Below are 19,910 nucleotides of genomic sequence, written 5' to 3'. Positions count from 1 at the left end.
TGCTCTCTTATAGAACCCAAGACTACCAGCACAACCCACAAGGGGCCCTCCCTGCCTTGATCACTAACTGAGAAAATGGCCCACAGCTGGATCTCATGGAGGCATTTCCCCAACTGAAACTCCTTTCTCTGTGATAACTTCAGCCGGTGTCAGGTTGACACACAAAACCAGCTAGTACATGGTTGTTTTTTTTTTTTTTCTGTTTTTGATTTTGTTTTTTCATTTGTTTGTTTGTTTATGTGACCCATCCGTTATCCTGGAAAAGAGCAACTCAAACTTTGAAGCACCTACTCTATCTCCCTTCCTCCACTTAAGTACAGTTCAAGTATAGCCTTACACCCCCCCTAAAGAGCAATTCTTGTAAGCACACAAGGCTTGAGTAAGTGGGAAATTGTGTTTTCCCTTTGCCCTGCATTTCTGTTTCTTGAAAATGACATATATGTTAAGTACGAGAAAGTCTTCCTTACATGGTCCATTGGCCTTCAAGCCACAGTAGGCATGGAAAGATTAGGAAGGACTCAAGAGAACTTCGTGAACGGTAACACTTCAAAGGCTCTTGTCCTTAAGATCCCAGCACTTGGGAGGCAGAGACAGGGGGATTTCTGAGTTCGAGGCCAGCCTGGTCTACAAAGTGAGTTCCAGGACAGCCAGGGCTACACAGAGAAACCCTGTCTTGAAAAAAAAAAGCATAAAAAACAAAAACCAAAAACAACAACAACAAAAGATTCCGATTCTATGTGTATCCCTGTATTCTCACTCAGAAAACTCAGGGAGGAGACTCATTTTAGGTCAGAAATATGAGGCCAGCTTTGCCTCCACAACTAGACCTTGTACCAAACAGCAATGAAAATAATCACCTTAGTTTCTTGGGATAGGTGTACAGCACAATGGTGCAGCACAAGCCTAATATGTACAAGACTGTGTTTGAGCCCTAACATTGCCAATAAAAAAGACCAGAAAAACATCTTACTCTATGCTGCTAACTCTGACCTGATCATTACACATTGTAAGCCCAACCGACAATACCACAAAAAAAAAAAATGTATAAAGTTAATATATTATCAGTTAAAAGTAGAGTGCAGTTTTCAAATGAGGTCTCTAGGAGACCTGGACTAAAGAACAAAAATTTACTTTTTAACTTGAACTGGTTGAGTCTAGCGGAGGAGGTGTAAGCCCACATGCCAAGGAGCAGTGATATAGATATGGCCCTAGGATGATGGACTGTATCTTCATAGAACCCCTGTGAATATACAGAATCTTCTGCCACATCTAGTACCCAGTGCCACAGCCTAGCAAAAGAGTAGCATTTATGTGTTTATCTTAATGATCTTCACTGCTGCCTGGGGACCGGGGCAGGTGTTCGGCATCATGGAAGAATACCATACTGCATATCACTAGCCAATGAAATATCAAAATTCAAAGTGGTTTCTGATGATGAACAATGCTTTTGAACTATTATGAAGTTGGAAATTGGAAGTTCAGCGACGACTATAAGTTGAGGACTATACTATGCTCTCTTTCTTCAGTATCTTTCTTCGGTATCTGTTTCCTGCTTTCAGTTGATATTGTCACCACCTTTCACTACTGAGAAAAGATTTACAGAGCGCTGAGCCACCATTGCTGTGCTTGGGCCGGGTGGGTGGGATGGAGAATTGTGTTTGCATGGTGTGGCTACATTTGAAAGGTATTTCTCAACTTCCCCCCTGAAATGACAAATTGACCTTCAAGATTTGTGAAATAGATGAACCGAAACAACTGAATTACCTAAGCAGAATTACTGGAACTTACTACCCTTTATCCAGAGCCAGTATGCTAATGGCACCAGGACTTTCTATGGGAGTGTGTTGAGCTGAAACAAATCCTACCTCTCCTCTTAAGGCTTATTATCATAGCAAAGTAACTTCACTTTTCTGAGCCTGAGTTTCTCCTACCTACAAGTATATGGCAGTATGGAATTCCTATGCCCTTGACTTGGTAAAAGGGTCTTAACTACCTGATAAAACCCGTGGTAAGATTCAAAATATTTGACAAAAACGTTCTCTTCTGCTTGAACAGTTTAAATGAAGACTGTAACTGGCGTGACTTTGGAGAAGTCCCTGTTAATTGAAAGTTCATTACCCTTCCTTTTCCTGCCACAGGCCACACAGCTCTGCCTCCCCCCTTCTTTTCCCAGGCCCTGGAACGAACGCCCGCGGCGCAGTCCCCAACAGGTGTCCCCTGGGCGCCGCAGCCCGCGGGTCCCCAGGGCCGCCCCGCCCCGCAATGCGCACCGGGGAGGATGCGGCCTGGGCTTGAGCCTGCGCGGCCACGTGACGGCCGCTATAAGAGCGGCGGGCTGCGGACTCCCGCCCTCCCTGCTGGCCGCGGCCACCTTATCGGCGCCCGGCTCCTCCGACCCACCCGGCCACACTATGACAGGTACGCCCCGCGTAACCGGGTCCCGCGACGACGCCGCCCCTACGCCCGGGAAGCTCCGGGTAGCTCGCGAACCGTGGAGAGCGGCTCCGGCTGCTCACCGAGCCGAGCTGCAGAGCCGCGGCTTCCGTCTCCGGCATCCGGGGAAGGCCAGGAGGGGTGGGGCGGGCGCAGGACGCACCGGGGTCGCACGGAACCCCGAGGTGCTCTTGCCACGGGGAGCAGCAGGCGCCCCGCGGAAACACCGGCTTGCGGCCCTGCTCTGGCCGCTGCACTGAGCCTATTTTTAGGCCTCAGTAGCCGGGTGCTGCTACATGGGAGCCGGCTAGCGCCCCGGGCGGGCCTCGGTGCCACTTGTTGAAAAGTGTCAGGCCCAAGGCGAATGAACCCCAGGACTGGGCACTAGAGGTAAATGGCCCTTCAGAAAGCTTGAAGTTGTAGCCTGGGTTATGACAGCAACTGAACGGCCATCTGAAGGTTAAACCACCCAGCTGTCAATTGGTCTTACTGTCCATTTGTGGGCTAAGTGTGGTGTTTTAGCTTGTGTTTATAACATCTGGCCTCTCCTTTTGTTAATTTAACCTGAGAAAGCATAGCGTTGCTTCCTATAGTTTTTACATACACGTTTATTACACCACCTCCACGAGTCTCTCTGGGTTTAACACATAATTCATTGTGCTCATTTTTTAAGTACTTTTGGGGCAAAATGGTTTTGAAATGTTACTGTCTCAGAATGTTCTAAGAATAACACAGACAAGACAAGTATCAGCCGAGGTTGATGGATGGGGCAGGTGTCATTACAGAGTATAATTGACTGGAGGTAGGGAATTCACAACTTTCTTCACCTTGGTAGTGTAGTGGGTTGTTCTGAAAGATGGCCCTGTAGTATGAGTTAAAATGGCTTTCAGGTTTGCTTCAAGGGAGTGCACTAGATAACCAGACCACCCACCCACCACACTGTCCACACTGCTTCTAGCATCCACACCGGAAAATAAGCAAGGGGAAATGAGGAAACCTGAGGCTAACACTGACAAAATCTCCTAACTCTCTTCTTGGGCATCAGTCCCCCCAAATGACTGATGTGGAACTTGAGCCTTAGTATCCCTATTCACTTTGGATACCCACCAACTGCTAATGTTAAAGTCCCCTTCAGCGGTCGTCCCTAGAATAATCTTACAAAAAGCCTGAAAAATCTTCCAGGCTGATACAATGACGCTTCAGTGGGAGAAAGAATACATGTTTGATTTCTGTTCTGGCCGGGGGTTTGGGGAAATTGGCATGTATGTCCATGTCTCTTGTTGGGGGGGGGGAGGGGAGAATGGGGACGGTGGTATATTGCTCATTTTCCCAGAGAAGTAAAGGCAGCTGGCCATGGTTTACACCTTTAATTACTAGTACTTGGTATTGGAGACAGGGTTGTTATCTGGTCAACTTGGTCTAGGCCGCCAAACCCTAGCTCAAAACAATAAAAACTGGGAATGTAATTTATTGGTAGGACACTTGCCTAACGTGTGGAAGGGTTCAGAAGCACGTGGATTGGGACCCCAGGGAGAATGTGAGTTATGATAAAGAAAAAACAGAGAAAGGGAATAGAGATGAAAGGAGACGACAACAAGAGAGAGGTTGGTTAGAGTTGGCATCTAAACTCACCAACAGTGATTGGTCACTAATAGGTAAGGCCACTGTGGGAAGTTCAGTCTTGGCAGATGCTCAGTTACTTTCTGGGGTGGTGGGTAAGGAGGATCTTGCCCGGATGAAAATACCACTCACCAGGCCTTGTAAGAGAAAGGAAGTGTGCTTCGGAATATTTTCATCACCACGTTTCCCGAGCTCCACTCCTGGGGTACAGTTTGCTCTCTAAGGACTTGTATAGACTCCAGCTGGGATTTGAGTTTTGTGGTTGTTGTGATCGTCTTGAAGGTTATCCTGCTAAACTGCAGTTTTAGCCTATTCCTAGATAGATGCCGGTGTGAGTTCTCCCACAAGGGGGCTGCTGCCTCCCTAACGGAAAGTCGATCTGTGAGGGGATGATTTTGCGGAGCTGTTACAAGTTGAGAGATCACCTGGGGAAAGTTCTTTTCAGCTGAGATATGCTTCTTTTTCTTTGTATTAAGATCAGGCTTTTGTGACGCTGACCACAAACGATGCCTATGCCAAAGGTGCGCTGGTCCTGGGCTCATCTTTGAAACAGCACAGGACTACTAGGAGGATGGTTGTACTCGCCAGCCCACAGGTTTCAGACTCCATGAGGTAAAGATTACCTGCCTGTCTGTCTCCTTGTCCTTGGGGGCACTAACACTCTTCTCCCTTGCAGCAGTGGCACTGAGCCCACACCTTCCTGGGGAGCTGAGCACTAAGTAAAAAACAGATAATCAATGCCAAGCTAAAGATCATGGAATCTGACATTCCTTCCCAGCTTTGGGGAGATGTCCCACGATTCCTCTAGGGAGGTTCCATCTGTGCTCCATCTTCCTGAGTCCATCTCAGGAGAGAGAACTGCCCCCTTACTGAGTCTTCTGAGGGGGATCCTGCCACGTTCTGTCTGTCCTCCCTCGTCTGTAGTCCTTTCCCCCAAATGAAACTAGGATTGCATTGTTTCCTGTAATCAAGGAAACTTTCAGATGCTATTAAACATTTTCATTTCTAGCTGACATTTGTCACGTAGTGGCCTTTATGTATGAGAGAATAAAGTCCTTCTTACTAGGCCTTCTGAAACTGTCTCAGAATTTGTTAGGGGACACATGCTGAGAAGTATAAGCTGCTTATCTATTGCATGAGTTCATTTTGAGTTTGGGAATTCAGTTTTGCGGTATCTGTATGCTAAATGTAAGGTGGTGCTTCAGCAGCTTGGTGCTGTCTTGTTCTTACTATCTCCTGGCCTTCTTAGAAATTGAGAATACCTTATATTCTTTTAAATAGAAACATAGGCCAAGGGCCTTTAAAAAATAAGGCACTATACATATGTGCATATACATATATGTATCTTCTACATTAATGACATTGATCCTACATGGCTCTTGAGAAAGGTGCTCCAAACTCTTCCTTCTGATATATCTATTAGTGAGGATTGTGTAACACCCAGATCTGGTCTTGCACCCCACTACCATGACTCACTACGGTCGCCAGTGTCATTCACCATTTCTTATTCAAAAAAAAGGCCAAGGTTGCTCTGTGAACTAAAATGTATTTGTTAGCTAACTTACCTAACTTGAGAGATGAAATGCAACACCAACCTTTCTTCTGTTAAAGGCTCCTCAGTAGTTAAATGTTTGTATCGTTCAGTTTTCCTCTAGCTAGATATAGTGTCTGTTTCATTAGCACACCACTAAAGACATGGAAACCTGAATTCAACCCACAGTACCCATATAAAAATCTGGGCATCATGGTGGTACATGTCTGTAATATCATCACTAGGGAGGCAGAGAGAGCTGGATCACTGGAGTTCACTAGCCAGCCATCCTAACCTAGTCAGTAAGTTCCAGGTCCCACTGAGAAAAGATTTCTCAAAAAACAAAAACAAAAAACCACCAAGGCAGATAGCTCCTGAGAATGACCAATGACTTCTGCATGCACATGCTCTCCTGTGTGTGCATTCTAACTGATGAGTGCACACACACACACACACACACACACACACGCTCTTAAGTTAGGTGATACCATAAGCCGTTATCATTACTTATGGGATTTACTACATGTGCATGTGAACACAGTTTGTTCTGAAGCACGTAAAGACAGATATAAGAGGGTAGACTATGCCAATGCACCAATTGTCTTGTGACTGACAGGTTATGAAGTAGAGTAAGGGAATAGTGTATCATGTGCTATAACAAGTGTATATGTGATGCTTTCTGGAACTTACTTTTACAGAAAAGTTTTAGAGACTGTCTTTGATGAAGTCATCATGGTAGATGTCTTGGACAGTGGTGATTCTGCTCATCTAACCTTAATGAAGAGACCTGAGTTGGGCATCACATTGACTAAACTCCACTGCTGGTCACTTACTCAGTATTCCAAATGTGTGTTCATGGATGCAGATACTCTGGTGAGTGTGGCTTTAAGGGCTGAAAGGATGTGCATAGTAATGGAGACCTCCTACTCATTTGAGAAATGCTGTCAAAGATATGACAGATAAAGCCACTATCATAAGTGTGAAGTGATGGAGGAGAGTGATCCTAGGCTGCCATGTAACTGTCCCTGTCTTTTGTGTTGTGTAACAGGGAGAACCTTGGAAGGGTGTGCCACAGCAAGAACATTCTTGTAATGCTTTTCTTTGTCTTTCTCCTTGAACCAGGTCCTCACAAATATTGATGATCTGTTTGAAAGAGAAGAACTGTCAGCAGCACCAGACCCAGGGTGGCCCGACTGTTTCAATTCTGGAGTTTTTGTCTATCAACCCTCCATTGAAACATATAACCAGCTGTTGCATCTTGCTTCTGAGCAAGGTAGTTTTGATGGTAAGTACCTGCTAATCATGCATTTGATAAGCTACTAGTAAGTCTCTATATATTTAACTCTCTTTCTCTGACACACACACACACACACACACACACACACACACACACATATCTATGGATGTATCAGAGTAACCTAAACTAAGTCAGATATGTATTTCTGTGCATGTGTGTTTATGACAGGGTCTCACATTGTCCAGACTGGCCTCAAACTCACTGTGTAGCTAAGAGTGAACTTGAACTTTTGATGCCTTGTCTCTACCTCCCCAAGTGGTATTCATCACAACTGGGTTTACTGTTTACTGGTGGGATCAAGCCAGGCTTCAATCAGGCTAGGTAAGTACTTCTCCAGACCCAGGCAGATGCTCAAGTGACTTTCCCCTATCTAAATTTAGAGTTAGTTTTTAAAACCTGAGAAAAGACCAAAAGACCAAAGAGTGACACACTTCTGTCTTAGTCTTAAGTTCAAGAATAGTGGCCGCTTGCTTGTTTTTGAATATGTGATACCCTGGATTCAATCACTAGCACTGAATTAAACATTACTTCTGTTTTTAAACCCAAGTAAACTTTAGAAGTGTTTGGTCCCCATTGCTAACAAGGATCCAGGGTTTTGTGAAGAAAACAGCCTGATAATTTGGCATTCTTCTGTAAGTTGTTAAAAACAAATCTTGCGTGAACATTCTCTATTTCCAAAGGCTCATTTTCTATAAAGCTGTGTGTTAAGTAAAATGCCATCTTCACACCTGACGAGTGGAGCATTGACTAAGTTGGAAGCCTTTATTTGTATGTATGTGTATGTCTATAGCTGTAGATAACATAGGCCTAAGTTGGTCTCTGCAAACCCTAGGGCATACAGTATAGTCGGAATGATACAAGAATGAAATACAGTCCACAGCTACTGAGCAGCCAGTGTTGGTCCAAACCTGTAAAGTCTGACACTGGGTAGTCTATTTCAGGAATGCTTAAGTACAGTATAATTTGGAAAAAACGTTTCTTGGTATCACACAATCCCAAGTGCACAATAAAGGATAATTGCATTGAAGCTCCTTTCAAAGTGCTGTCGCTTCTTTCATGATAAGTTCTATAGATAGGCTACAGGAGCTACCTTAAAAGGGCATAGGGAAGGCTCTGATCTGGGCTCGGTCATGCAGAGAGCACAGAGGCCATCTAGACCATTAACCACTTTCATTTCCACCCTTCTGGGCAGAAAACAGGTTCTACACCTCTTCCTCTGAAGAGACAACCCTAAGTGTTATCTCCTCATGCTCTCTGTGAGCATGAGGAACTTTGTGCTCCCAACAGGCCCACACGTCTTTCAGAAAATTCTTCTCTCTCTTTTTTTATTTCTGGTGTGGGATCTTGAACCGATTGCCTTGAATGTGTTAGGCAAGTGCTCACCAGTGGCGAATATGAGCAGCTGAATTAGGAGCTGTATTTGTTTCAGGCCATTGTTTTAAATAGTATCAGAAACTTCACAAGACAAAGCCAGCAGTTAACATACAAAAGCAGTTCTTTTTCAAAATGCTGGTAATGGGTTTTTTTCTTTTTTTGTTTGTTTTTTAGAAAAGGTAATCTACTTAGTGCAGACAGAAAGGACGCACTCTATAAAACCTGTTCAGTAGTGACTCAGTATCAGACCCTTGACTATGCCAGTCAAGCAGGAACCATGGAGATGGTCAGATGCCTGGGCACTGTAGCAGATGCCTGCTTCAGCAGCTTCTTTCTTCCTAAGAACATACCTTTGATTTGAAGTAAATGGGTCTTTCAGAGTAAGCTGAACCAGGCTTTCTCATTGAAATTCAACCATGATCATCAAGGAAGATTCATTCTTGGGTCCAGGGATATGGTTCAGTAGGTAAGAACACTTGAGATGCAAGCACAAAGACAGGTGTTTGCATCCACAGCACCCATGTTCAGGATTGGCATGTGATCCCTATGCTAAGGTTTGAGGAAGACACACAGAGATTCATTTCTGTTAAGCAGTTATAAAAGTTTAGAAAAGCTTAATGTCTCAGAGGTTAAGCTGAACATTTGTAACATTGCTGAAGTCAAGCTTGAAACTTCACAGCATTTCAGGCTATGCATATGAGGTTGGGTTTTTGTTGTTGTTGTTGTTGTTGTTGTTGTTGTTGTGTTTTCCCTTGTCATAGACATCAAATTCTGTATAGTTATTTGCCTGAAGATTTGGGATTTGCAGCTCTTTATAATCTCATTGCAAAGAATAAGGACAAGCTTCTATTTTGTTTCACTAATTGGCTTATTTACATCCTGAGCTAATAGTTTTCACTAGGAATGACTCTGCGTTGTACACTCTGTTCCTTTACCCACCCCAATCTAAAACCAAGAGATGTGTAGCTACTTCTAGAGAATTTGTTTTCTTGAAACAGATTGTTCTTATATATCCAAACTAGTTGTGTAGCTCAGGCTGGCCATAAGCTCATTATCATCCTGCCTCAGCCTTCCAAACTCTGCTTGGACACATTTGTCTTAGCTGAGGGAAACCCGTGCTATTGGCACCTGAAGGGTAGAAGCCGACGCCGCTGCATAATAGTTTGTAGTACAGAGGAAAGCTCCTAACAATGAACTATCCAAGCTACCATATCAGCAGTGCTGAGATTAAAGTGCTCTGTTCTGTGCCAGCTCTCTCTGTGCTGCACCTCTGAGGAAGTAGTCGGGCTGGGGGGATTTCTCCGTGGGTAAAGTGCCTGCCGTACAATTGTAATAACCTGAGTTCAGTTCCCAGGCACATGTAAGTAACTAATGGGAACAGAGCGTTGGAGTGTTTCTGAAACCCAAGTAATAGGGGATCAGACACAGGAGGATCTCTGAAACGTATTGGCTGGCCAGCCTAGCTTAATTGATGGGCCTCAGGATCAGTTCGAGAACAGGAAAAGTAAGTGGCAGGCAATCAAGGAACAGGAACATACTAAATGTCAGTCTTAGTGACTACAATTCTCTCTCTCTCTCTCTCTCTCTCTCTCTCTCTCTCATACTGTCTTCCTTAAGCCACTTTAAGAAAATATTAACTGTTCACTGGGACCAATAGATAAGAGAGTGTCACTTTACTGACATGCTTTTAGCTGATTCTATTTTGTTCTCATGAACAGAATGGGAATATGCTAATATTCATGTTTAAACATGTAGAACATTTCTGATCCTTACACTAAAGACAGTTGCCTTAGCAAAAATAGAAAGGAGTGATTTTAGCAGAACTCCACTGTGTCTCCACCTTTGCTTTAGGTAGAGCTCTTTCCATTTCCTACACTCTAATCGAAGGAAGGTTAATCTTCTCAGAAAGCCAGCACAACCAGTCTCAAGTTTAGAAAGTGAGTCAATTTCTAAAATATATCTGATGGCCTGCCAGCTGCCTAAAAGCCACGTGATTTTCATCATCTAAAGGAATTCTCACTTCTAGTCTAGTGGCTCGGAGTTCAGATCCCAGTAGTCACATGCCGTATTAAGTTATTCAGGGTACAACTAAAGAAGAGGAAATGAAGTTAACAGCTAGCTGCCAAGAGGCACTGTGCATTATGGGGACCCTAGTCACTGAGGGTCTGTTGCTAAGCAGCTTGAGTGTGTGCAGGGTTCCTTGGAAAGCATTTCTGCTTTTTCAGTCAGAACTTGAACCACTGAGATTCTCTGTGCTGCAACATGATTCTTCATTTAACTGGAGTGTTCCAGACCCCGACTTCCTTTTCACTTGCTCCTGGCAAATGGATGGCCTTTCTCGAGTATTCAAAGGGAAAAAGTTAAGCAGTTGGCTATTCAACATGTTTAAATTTGTAGAAGAATAAACTAGATAATCTTAACTAAAATGCATTTGAGGGGTGTGTTGCTGAGTTTTATTTAGCAAGGTTAGCTAACTCCAAACCTTAGGAGCCTGCCCTTCTCTGCAGGGATGTATAATCATTCACTCGGAGCAGCACCTGTGTGACAGCAATTAATGGGGCTTATACCTAATACCAGTAATAAACAACAACTTTCTGCTGGCAGTTTAGGATTTGTCTCAAATTTTTAATACATTTTATTTTTATTTTAATAATAAATTTTAATATATTTTAGTTTGTTAAAATTATAAATATATAACATTTTATTTTTATGTGGATGAATGTTTTGTCTGCGTACATGTGTTCCTTGTGCCCAGCTAGATCAGAGAGGACTTCAAGAGTCCCTGGACCTGACATTACTGATTGTTTTAAGTCACCTTGGTCCTCTGCAAGAGCAACAAGTACTCTTATATACCAAGCCTCTCTCTAGCCCAATAAATATATTTTTATGTTTTATATTATACATAATATAGTCTATGTAATATAGTACATATTATATAAATATATTTATATAAGATAAATATATATCAATGTAGTTTTAGAGTATTTTTGTTGCTGGGCATGATGGCACACACACTGGTCAGAGAACTCAGGAGGAAGAGGCACAGGTCTGTGAACTCAAAGCCAACCGTGTCTGCATAACCAGCTTCAGACCAGCTAGAGATACACACTGAGACCTTATCTTAAAAATGTTTGTTGTTGTTAAGGTGTTAAGTCATAGGCATGGAGGCAAACACTTTCAAATACTCCTTTCTCTTGTGCACATCTTCTAACACCCCCAGGGCGTCCCTTCTCCTTTCACATACATTTATCAGGGGCCTTGCGTATCAGCAGTGTCAGGTTGCTGCCACAGAAAACTTGTTAGCAGATCATTGTATCTGTCTGAGTATCTTCAAAGTCCTGCTTAATCTCTCGGTCACATTCAGAAGATTGGAGCCCGGTGTCTCTGACAAGCCACATGGGCTGCTGATGGCTGGGCTTTTGCAGCTGCTTTTAAAGCCCTTCTAATGAGAAGGAATGCGCCTGCTATTCTTCTAATCACCAGCCTTCAGTCACATCCCTCAGCAATTGCCTCTGGCCCGGAGAAGTATCCTAATATGGCAAGCCAGGCTTGACTTCCCTTTTTTCCCCAAGTGTCTGAACTATCAGATTTACAACGGCATACTTCATTCATTACTAGCCTCTGTTTTCCTTAGGGGCAAGGGTTAAGTCCAATTTCCTATAGAGTTTTGTGTATTTTTAAATTAGCTTGAAACTTCTCCTCTATTGAAGTTTCTTGAAAAGTTGAACAACAGCTTTTGTGAAGTCCATTAGATGTTAAAGGATAATACACAAACGTTTCGGAGGAAGAAGATGAAGTTCATGCGTATTAGCGATAGAAAGAGATCGCGATACCACTAGCACTCCTGGGGTGAAGTGAAGCCGACACATTGGCCTCTGAACTTGAACTCGGCCTGCACAAGTTCTGGAATGTACTTTCTTTCCCCTGCATCTCTAAAATACCCTACTTTAAGGCTGCTCATGTATCTGTCTGTGTTAGTTTTAAAAACTCATAAGAATTCATATTGCCCAATCTGGAGTACCTTATTGTTTGTTTATTTAGTCTTGATAGTAGCTTTAATTGTTATAATAAAAGTACCCTAAAATTTTATGTACTAGAACTTGGGTTTATAATTAAAATTTGGAGAAAGTAGAGAATAAATATTTGTGGCAGAGTATTAGATTTTATTTTACTTTAATCTGTATCTAGGATCTGTAATAAAGTTGGTATTGCTCCAGTTTCTTAATTCTTTTTTTTTTTTTTTTTTTTTTTTTTTTTTTTTTTTTTTTTTTTTTGGTTTTTCGAGACAGGGTTTTTCTCTGTGTAGCCTTGGCTGTCCTGGAACTCACTCTGTAGACCAGGCTGGCCTCGAACTCAGAAATCCTCCTGCCTCTGCCTCCCGAGTGCTGGGATTAAAGGCGTGCACCACCACTGCCCAGCTTCTTAATTCTTGATATCCTTAGAATCTGATCATGTTTTACAGATTTGGTATACCTTCTCTAATCTTGGTAGCTAGTCTGGCTTTGTACTGAATTTGCCCAACAAAAGAAGGAAGGACTGAGGCATTTCAAAATTAATGAGTACACATATGCTTTTTCTTAAAAATGTGCTTTTCTCATTGTACTCTTGATCCATTTTCTTAGCCATCTGTCTGCCATTAGCTTTGGAACAAGAAGAAATGCACTGTGAGAAAAAGGAGGAGGAAGGAACTCATGGGTTATGTGCCTGTAGACTCTAAACCAAACTGTTTTACATTCTCATCATTTCTCCACAGTCCTGGGAGGGACACGTTCATGCAAGCATTTGTTAAGTAGTCATTGAGTACTCACTGTTAAAAGCTCAGGACAACAACTTTCCGACTGACTCTGAGCTGGCGGCAAAGCCAGCTGCAAGCAGAGTGTTTCTTAGCTCTGCCTTGGTGTACAAGGGGAGGAGTAGAGGATTGCTGCTGTTGCATTGGTTGGTTGTTTTGTTATGTTTCTTTCCACACTGAAACATTCCCTAGAATACATTCTGAGAATGCTTATACATGAATAAAAACATCATTATTACCTTGTTCATTTTATGGATTCATTTCTTAAGATTCACTTCTCTGAGTAGAAAGAACAGCTAGTGCCTTAATAATTTTATAGATGAAGTGGAAAAGATTCAGGTCTTTCTTTTGCAGCTGTGTTCCTCCCCCTCTGCTCTGCAGTCTGAAGAGACCGTCATTCTCAATCTGCTGTCTGTCTTCGCCTGCTGTTCTTGGATGTTACTGACTGCCCTCACCTGTGTCCTATAATCGCCCATTGACTTGATATTTCAAAACTTATCTTAATCTCTCATTTAAGCAGGATACCAAATTGAAGGAACAAAATAGTCCTAAATAGCACAGGTTTGGATTTCTGCCTCTCTAAAGCTTACAATATTTGAAAGCCTGTGGGTGTTTGACAGGCAGTCATGCAACCAAAGCTCTGTCAGGGATCAGCTTTCTAATGAGACTCTGGACCAAGAGTCCCTGCCTTAGGCTGGGATGTGTCATTCTTGTTAAAATCAATGTCTTATGGCATGCATGCAATATAACTTTGTCATTAAGAATCTTTTTTTGGTAAGTGAAAAGAGCTGTATGATGTGGAGTGTTAAGTCAGTTGTTCTTGGTTTAAATGGATTAAAGCCATTGAAATGCAGAAATGCCCAGGCTAAGTGCCTAGATTTCCCTAAGCCATGTAGGGTTAATCCACTGATCCCTAGTAAACCTCATTACTCTAGAGGTAAACATCCCATCTCCACTGTCCCCAGAGCAGTATTACCTGTCATTTAGGAATCTTTGGCCTGCTTCTGTGTGCAGCAGTGATGGTATCTTCCAGATATAGTGTAAAAGCCAGCTTGAGTGATTTCAGTGCCTGACTGATAATAGTTGGAAATTGTTTACTTAATGTTGCCCCTTTGCCCTCCTTCTGAATTAAGGACCTTTTGAGAGTTGGATCTTCTCATTTATCATATGCATTATACAGATACCAAACATGAAACTTTATGTTTTAAATAGAAATTTTTGAGTGTTGCATTCATCGATATAGTAAATCTTAAAAGGAGTCTTTGTCTAAAAGACTATGGACCAGTGCTCCTCAACTTGTGTGTGTGTGTGTGTGTGTGTGTGTGTGTGTTTTCACATGGGAATGAAAACGGATTCTGATTCTGTAAGACTGGGGTGAGATTCAGCATTCTGCATTTCTATCAAGCCCTTGGGTAAGAACTATGCTATTGCAACCCGAGTCATGATAAATGGGAAGAATATTCTTATGGAAGAGATACTGGGTTTTTTTTTTAATCTAGAATTGATTTAGACCTTCCTCTTGTGACAATGACCAAGCAATCTGTTAACAAACGTGGCAGTCTCAGAAACTAGACAGTATTGGGCACATGTACACATTTCAGAGGCAACATTCCCTGTCTATAGAACCAAGAGAACCAATGTCTTTGTATGACATGCCCATGGTTACCAGGCTCATGACTGAGAAGGAGACAGAAGGACAGGCATCTAAGGGTTGCTTGACTATAAAGAAAGTTCAAGGCCAGCCTGGCCTACTTGGGACCCTGTCAAAACACTAGATAGTACTCAATTCCATTTTTAATTCCCTGTTTTGGGATAAACAGTGATTTGTTGTTATATGATAGAGTCGGTAGTTATCGTACTTACTGAGCATTTCACACACAGTTTATCATTTCAGTAAGGGAGATGGAGAAAGGTTAGAAAGATCTATATGTAGTGTCAATAAGACTTTTCTCTTCCACCAGTGCTACTTTTTTTGCCTCGTATCTGTACTGTTTCCTGTTGCCTCAGGGCCCCTCAGTCTTCCCTCAGCTGATGAGCTAGGAATGTTTGGGGGTGGGCAGACAGTAAGCGGAAACAGCCTTTCACGAGTAGCTCGAGGCTGCACTAGGCCAGCAGCCCTGACTCTTCTTTCCCAAGCTCACACTGGGCATGAGAAGTTCTAGTCAGGCTCTGTGGGATTCAATTTTTTGGATGCTTTGTATCCATAGCCAATATTCATTCTAAGCATTGCTTTTTAAGGGTCTTACATTGTACCCTAAAAAGACGGTAGACGGGCTGAGGATGTAGCTCTGTGGTAGAATGGTTTTCCAGCAAGCACAAGGTTCTGGGTTCCATGCCTAGGTCTGCCGACAGACAAAACCGGTGCTCCAGACACGTAAGCGGTTTTCTAAAGTTCAAAATGAGAGCTACTGCTTACACTGTCTGGGTATACAAATGCAGTAAGACAATTGTGAATTTTATTTATGATTATATAACTTAATAGTCACACTGGGGGAGGGTCGATGAGATTGGATGGGTGTGCCCTCACAGAGACCACAGAACAGGCTGTAACATCCATGTTCTTAAACTGGATGTGTAGAGTTTTATTAATAAGATGTTTTATCATCTACATTATACTTTTCTGTTGATAAGAATACATAAAGAGTACTTAGGAAGGTCTTAGGACAATTCTCATTCCTACTGTTTTGATATTTTTGAAATACAAAAATAAAATAAGGAAAAAAGTAGAAACATCTATAGCACCAATCCCCTAATATAATATTGTTTTCATTTTTATGCATATATGTTTACTGTTTATATCTCATGCATGCAGCCTTGTGTCTTTATAACACACAGTGGACAAATGGTCTTTGTGATGTTTTAGTGGCATGACAGCAATTATGAACGATTAGTACGTCCACTTGCTATCCCTCCATGGCATGATGTTATTTCAGCTTCTCCGCTGTGGAGGTTCTTGAATATCTTGAGGGTTTTTTCATTTATTCGGGAACAGGAAATAGTTTTTTTATATTTATGACATACTGTTATCTAGGGGGATGACAATGATAACCAAAAAAGATCCAAAATCTTTGTCCTTGTGTAATTTAGAATCAGAATGACCAGCAGTTTCTTACTGTATTTTGCATTTTAATTACATTGAGCCTTTTTTAAACTTTTATGTGTTTATATTTCATTTGCATTATTTTTTATTTTGATTGAATTGTAGCTTCACATGCTGCTATAAGAAATAATAGAGATTCTCTATAGCCCTCATTCATCTCCCTCAGTGGCAACATCCTATATAACTATAGTAAAATACAAAAATAAGAAATTTGACATTGATTCAGTCCACCAAGATTATTCTAATTTCATCAATTTTATGTGCTGGTATGTCTGTCTGTCTGGATTTGATCTGTTCCATTTTATTACATGTATTCTTTATTGTGAACACTACCATAGTCAAAAACAGACCAGGCCCCCTCATGATCCACTTACAGCCACAGCTTCCTCTCTTCTCTCTCCTGTCCTTGGCAGCCACAAATATGCCGTCTGTGGTTTTATCCCTCCACGGAGTTTACATAAGTGGGATCATTCTGGTTTTCACTCAGCAGTATGTACTTGACACTGATCCAGCCCTGTGCATCAGCAGTCTCCTTTGTCCTCGGTGACTTTCTAATTATGGTTATATTTATGTACCTGTCGAGTGGCATCTGGGTTAGTTCTAGTTCTGCCCTTTAATAAAAAAAAAAAGCTGTTATGATCATTTCCTCAGTATTTCTTTTGATAAACTATGTAAAAAAGAAAATTAGGCTGTAGACACCTGTCCTTGGCCATTAGTGTCCGTATCATCCATATTGATGATCTTCATGAGACCCAAAGTAAGTTTCAGAATGGTGTAGTGTTTGAGTTTTACTATCTTATGCCTTAGAATATATGTTGTTCTATACAGATAAGACCATCTTTTGTATTGATCTTTCACTGTAGAGTTTAGAGATGCTATTGACCAGGGGACTATGCATGGCAGGGATTTATTTATTAGTTCTAGAGACTTGGAAGGCCAAGGTCAAGCTGAAGGCAGATTGTCTATAGGAACACTCTGCTCTCCCACACTATCTTTTTGTTGTAACCTGAGATCATGGAGGGGTGAAGAGCCTCCCTGCCCACTCTGTTATGACACAAATGCAGTCTTGGATCTAATTTCCTCTTGAAGATTAGGGTTTCAACATATACGTTTGGGGATCATAACCATTCACTTTATTGTATCTTTGAAACAGTGAAACATACTCTATTCCATTTCTGATTTCCATTTCAATTGTTCATTGAGGAATGGGACCTGTCAGAGGCTCCTCAAACAGAACACTTTCTCCACAGATGTTCACTCAATAAATGCCATTCATCTGTCAATTGAATGGATGGTACTTGGGAAGAATAGGATATACACAGTAGGGACCAGGCACATTTGGAAATTAAATACAAAGCTCCAATTTTACTATTTTTTTTCTTCAAGTTACACAAACATCCATAGTTTTGAAATCTTCTGGTCCAAAGAAAACCAAATAGCACAGGTAGACTATTGCTTGGTCTTTTTGAATGGTTAAAAAGAATTCTGGATCTTGACCCAAAGCAGACCCGGGACAGGGTTGAAATACTACTCAGAGGCTAGCCTCACACTTAAAGTATACTCATTTCCTCTATCACCTCATCACGCGCACAGTCACCAGAAGTCTCTCCATACCACACACACACACACACACACACACACACACACACGCCCCATGTGTCTCCTCTCTCTCTCTCTCTCTCTCTCTCTCTCTCTCTCTCTCTCTCTCTCTCTCACACACACACACACACACACTGTGTCTCCTGTGTCACACACACACACACACACACACACACACACACACACTATGTGTCTCCTCTACCCCACACATTCCATGTGTCTACTCAAGATTCTGACTCTTAAGCCTGTTTTCTGAACTCTCAGAGGCTAAAATAAGAAAACTCCTGGGCTGAAATAAAGATAGTTTTTGGAGATAGCTTTTCTTAAATGTCTATTTAGGACTCAGGTCAGGTGCTTAGCCTTTTAGATTGTTTGTTTCTGTTTGTTTTTGAGAAAAGATCTCATTCTATAGCCTAGACTGCCCTGGAATTCACTATGTGACCCAGACAGGCAGACCTTAAACTCATAGCAATCCTTCTATCTTAGCTTCTCCAGTTGGGGAATTACAGGCAAAGAGCTGAGAGTACAGGTGTAAAAACCACCATGCCAGCTTCTTTTCTTTTTTTTTTTAAAGACATTTTTTTTAAAGATTTTTTTGAGTTTATGTATATGAGTACACTGTAGCTGTCTTCAGACACACCAGAAGAGAGCATTGGATCCCATTACAGATGGTTGTGAGCCACCATGTGGTTGCTGGGATTTGAACTCAGGACCTCTGGAAGAGCAGCAGTCAGTGAGTGCTCTTAACTGCTGAGCCATCTCTCCAGCCCGCTTATTTTCCTGTAAAGTGAATAGTATGTCTTCACTTTCCAAGAGAGACATGGAGTCTAGGCCCCGAAGGGCACTTTACTACTTCATGGATAACCTTAGCCATAGACATGACTGACCAGCACTTGGCCAGGGACCAGGTCAGCAGCACACCCCTGATGGTTTGTCACGGTGCTGGCTGAGCTGTGCAGAGTGTGTGCTAATTCTTCCCTGAACAGATCTCCTCCTGGGCTCATCTCTCCTGAAGTTGTCAAGTATTCCCCAGGAGAGCTCAGGTCTTAGCTCAAGCACAGCTTTGCCGGGAGCCCTCCTCTGAGCCGTATCCATGAATCCCTGTAATGCTTGTCCACTTTGCTTTTGTACCCTCACCCAACTGTAATCATTTTTATTGACTTTAACTTGTTAGTATCTCAATCTGCTATCACATTCCAGACCCTTGTGAAGACAGTGACCATGTGGCTTACATTGGTTCCATAGTACCAGGTACAATGTATGACATAGAAGCTGTTCCTTAAGTATTTATTGAAAATAAGTCAGAAAAAAATAGCCATTCACTCCAAGAATGTCCTAAAGAATATGACTTGAAATTTATTACTTAAAACAGAATTAGTATATATTTTAAGCTTCCCATATATTTCTATAAAATTCCTGAATTGCCTTAGAGGTTTATAAACCATAATTCTGTTTGTGCATTTCCTTTCAGGTGGGGACCAGGGCCTACTGAATACATATTTTAGTGGCTGGGCAACGACAGATATCACAAAACACCTGCCATTTGTGTATAACCTAAGCAGCATTTCAATATACTCCTACCTCCCGGCATTTAAAGCGTAAGTACAAACAGTTTAACTGCTGTTAGCTATGGTGAGGGTAGAAGAGTGGGCTTTCATGTCATCGTCTTTTGGAGGAAGATAATAGCTGGATGATTTTGAGGAAAACTTGCTCTTGTAAAAACCTGGCTGCAGTGTTGAGAGACTTGCTCCATTGCTCCATACTTAGAGTAGCCCAGAAACATTGCTGCTTTCTGGAACAGATTCCTCTCTGTTTCTGTGTTACACCACACTGGCTGCTGAACTTTGATCTTCACTCCTCCTCTTCCTCCTCCTCTTCCTCCTTCTCTTCCTCCTCCTCCTCCTCCTCCTCTTCCTCTTCCTCTTCCTCCTCCTCTTCCTCCTCCTCTTCCTCCTCTTCCTCCTCTTCCTCCTCTTCCTCCTCTTCCTCCTCTTCCTCCTCTTCCTCCTCTTCCTCTTCCTCCTCTTCCTCCTCTTCCTCCTCTTCCTCCTCTTCCTCTTCCTCCTCCTCCTCTTCCTCCTCCTCTTCCTCTTTCTCCTCCTCTTCCTCTTCCTCCTCCTTCTCTTCCTCCTCCCCCTCCTCCTCCCCCTCCTCCTCCTCCTCC

The 19,910-nt window shown here is 42.3% G+C and overlaps 1 protein-coding gene and 1 pseudogene across 3 annotated transcripts in view; both read left to right on the top strand.

Annotated features, from left to right (window-relative positions):
* LOC110320229 overlaps window positions 1-2,295 on the top strand; it is a 13,711-nt pseudogene extending 11,416 nt beyond the window's left edge. Inside the window, exon 2 of the transcript XR_002380449.1 lies at window positions 2,174-2,295. The product of XR_002380449.1 is annotated as an elongation factor 1-alpha 1 pseudogene (transcript). The remainder of the gene's footprint in view (window positions 1-2,173) is intronic.
* A 9-nt stretch (window positions 2,296-2,304) lies between these two features.
* The window catches only part of Gyg1 (glycogenin 1), a 34,443-nt gene continuing 16,837 nt past the window's right edge, over window positions 2,305-19,910 (top strand). Inside the window, exons 1-5 of one of the 2 annotated variants that reach the window (XM_021195815.1) lie at window positions 2,305-2,418; window positions 4,530-4,665; window positions 6,283-6,457; window positions 6,707-6,869; window positions 19,218-19,344. In XM_021195815.1, the coding sequence (XP_021051474.1) occupies window positions 2,412-2,418; window positions 4,530-4,665; window positions 6,283-6,457; window positions 6,707-6,869; window positions 19,218-19,344 (608 nt within the window). In that variant the 5' untranslated portion in view covers window positions 2,305-2,411. The remainder of the gene's footprint in view (window positions 2,419-4,529; window positions 4,666-6,282; window positions 6,458-6,706; window positions 6,870-19,217; window positions 19,345-19,910) is intronic. The other variant, XM_029538098.1, reaches the window with a different exon arrangement.

This window comes from Mus pahari, chromosome 4 (assembly GCF_900095145.1).
Source record: "Mus pahari chromosome 4, PAHARI_EIJ_v1.1, whole genome shotgun sequence".
Classification (NCBI taxonomy): Eukaryota; Metazoa; Chordata; class Mammalia; order Rodentia; family Muridae; genus Mus; species Mus pahari.
The sequence above is the reverse complement of the archived record's forward strand: the minus strand, read 5'-3'. Positions and strand labels throughout refer to the sequence as shown.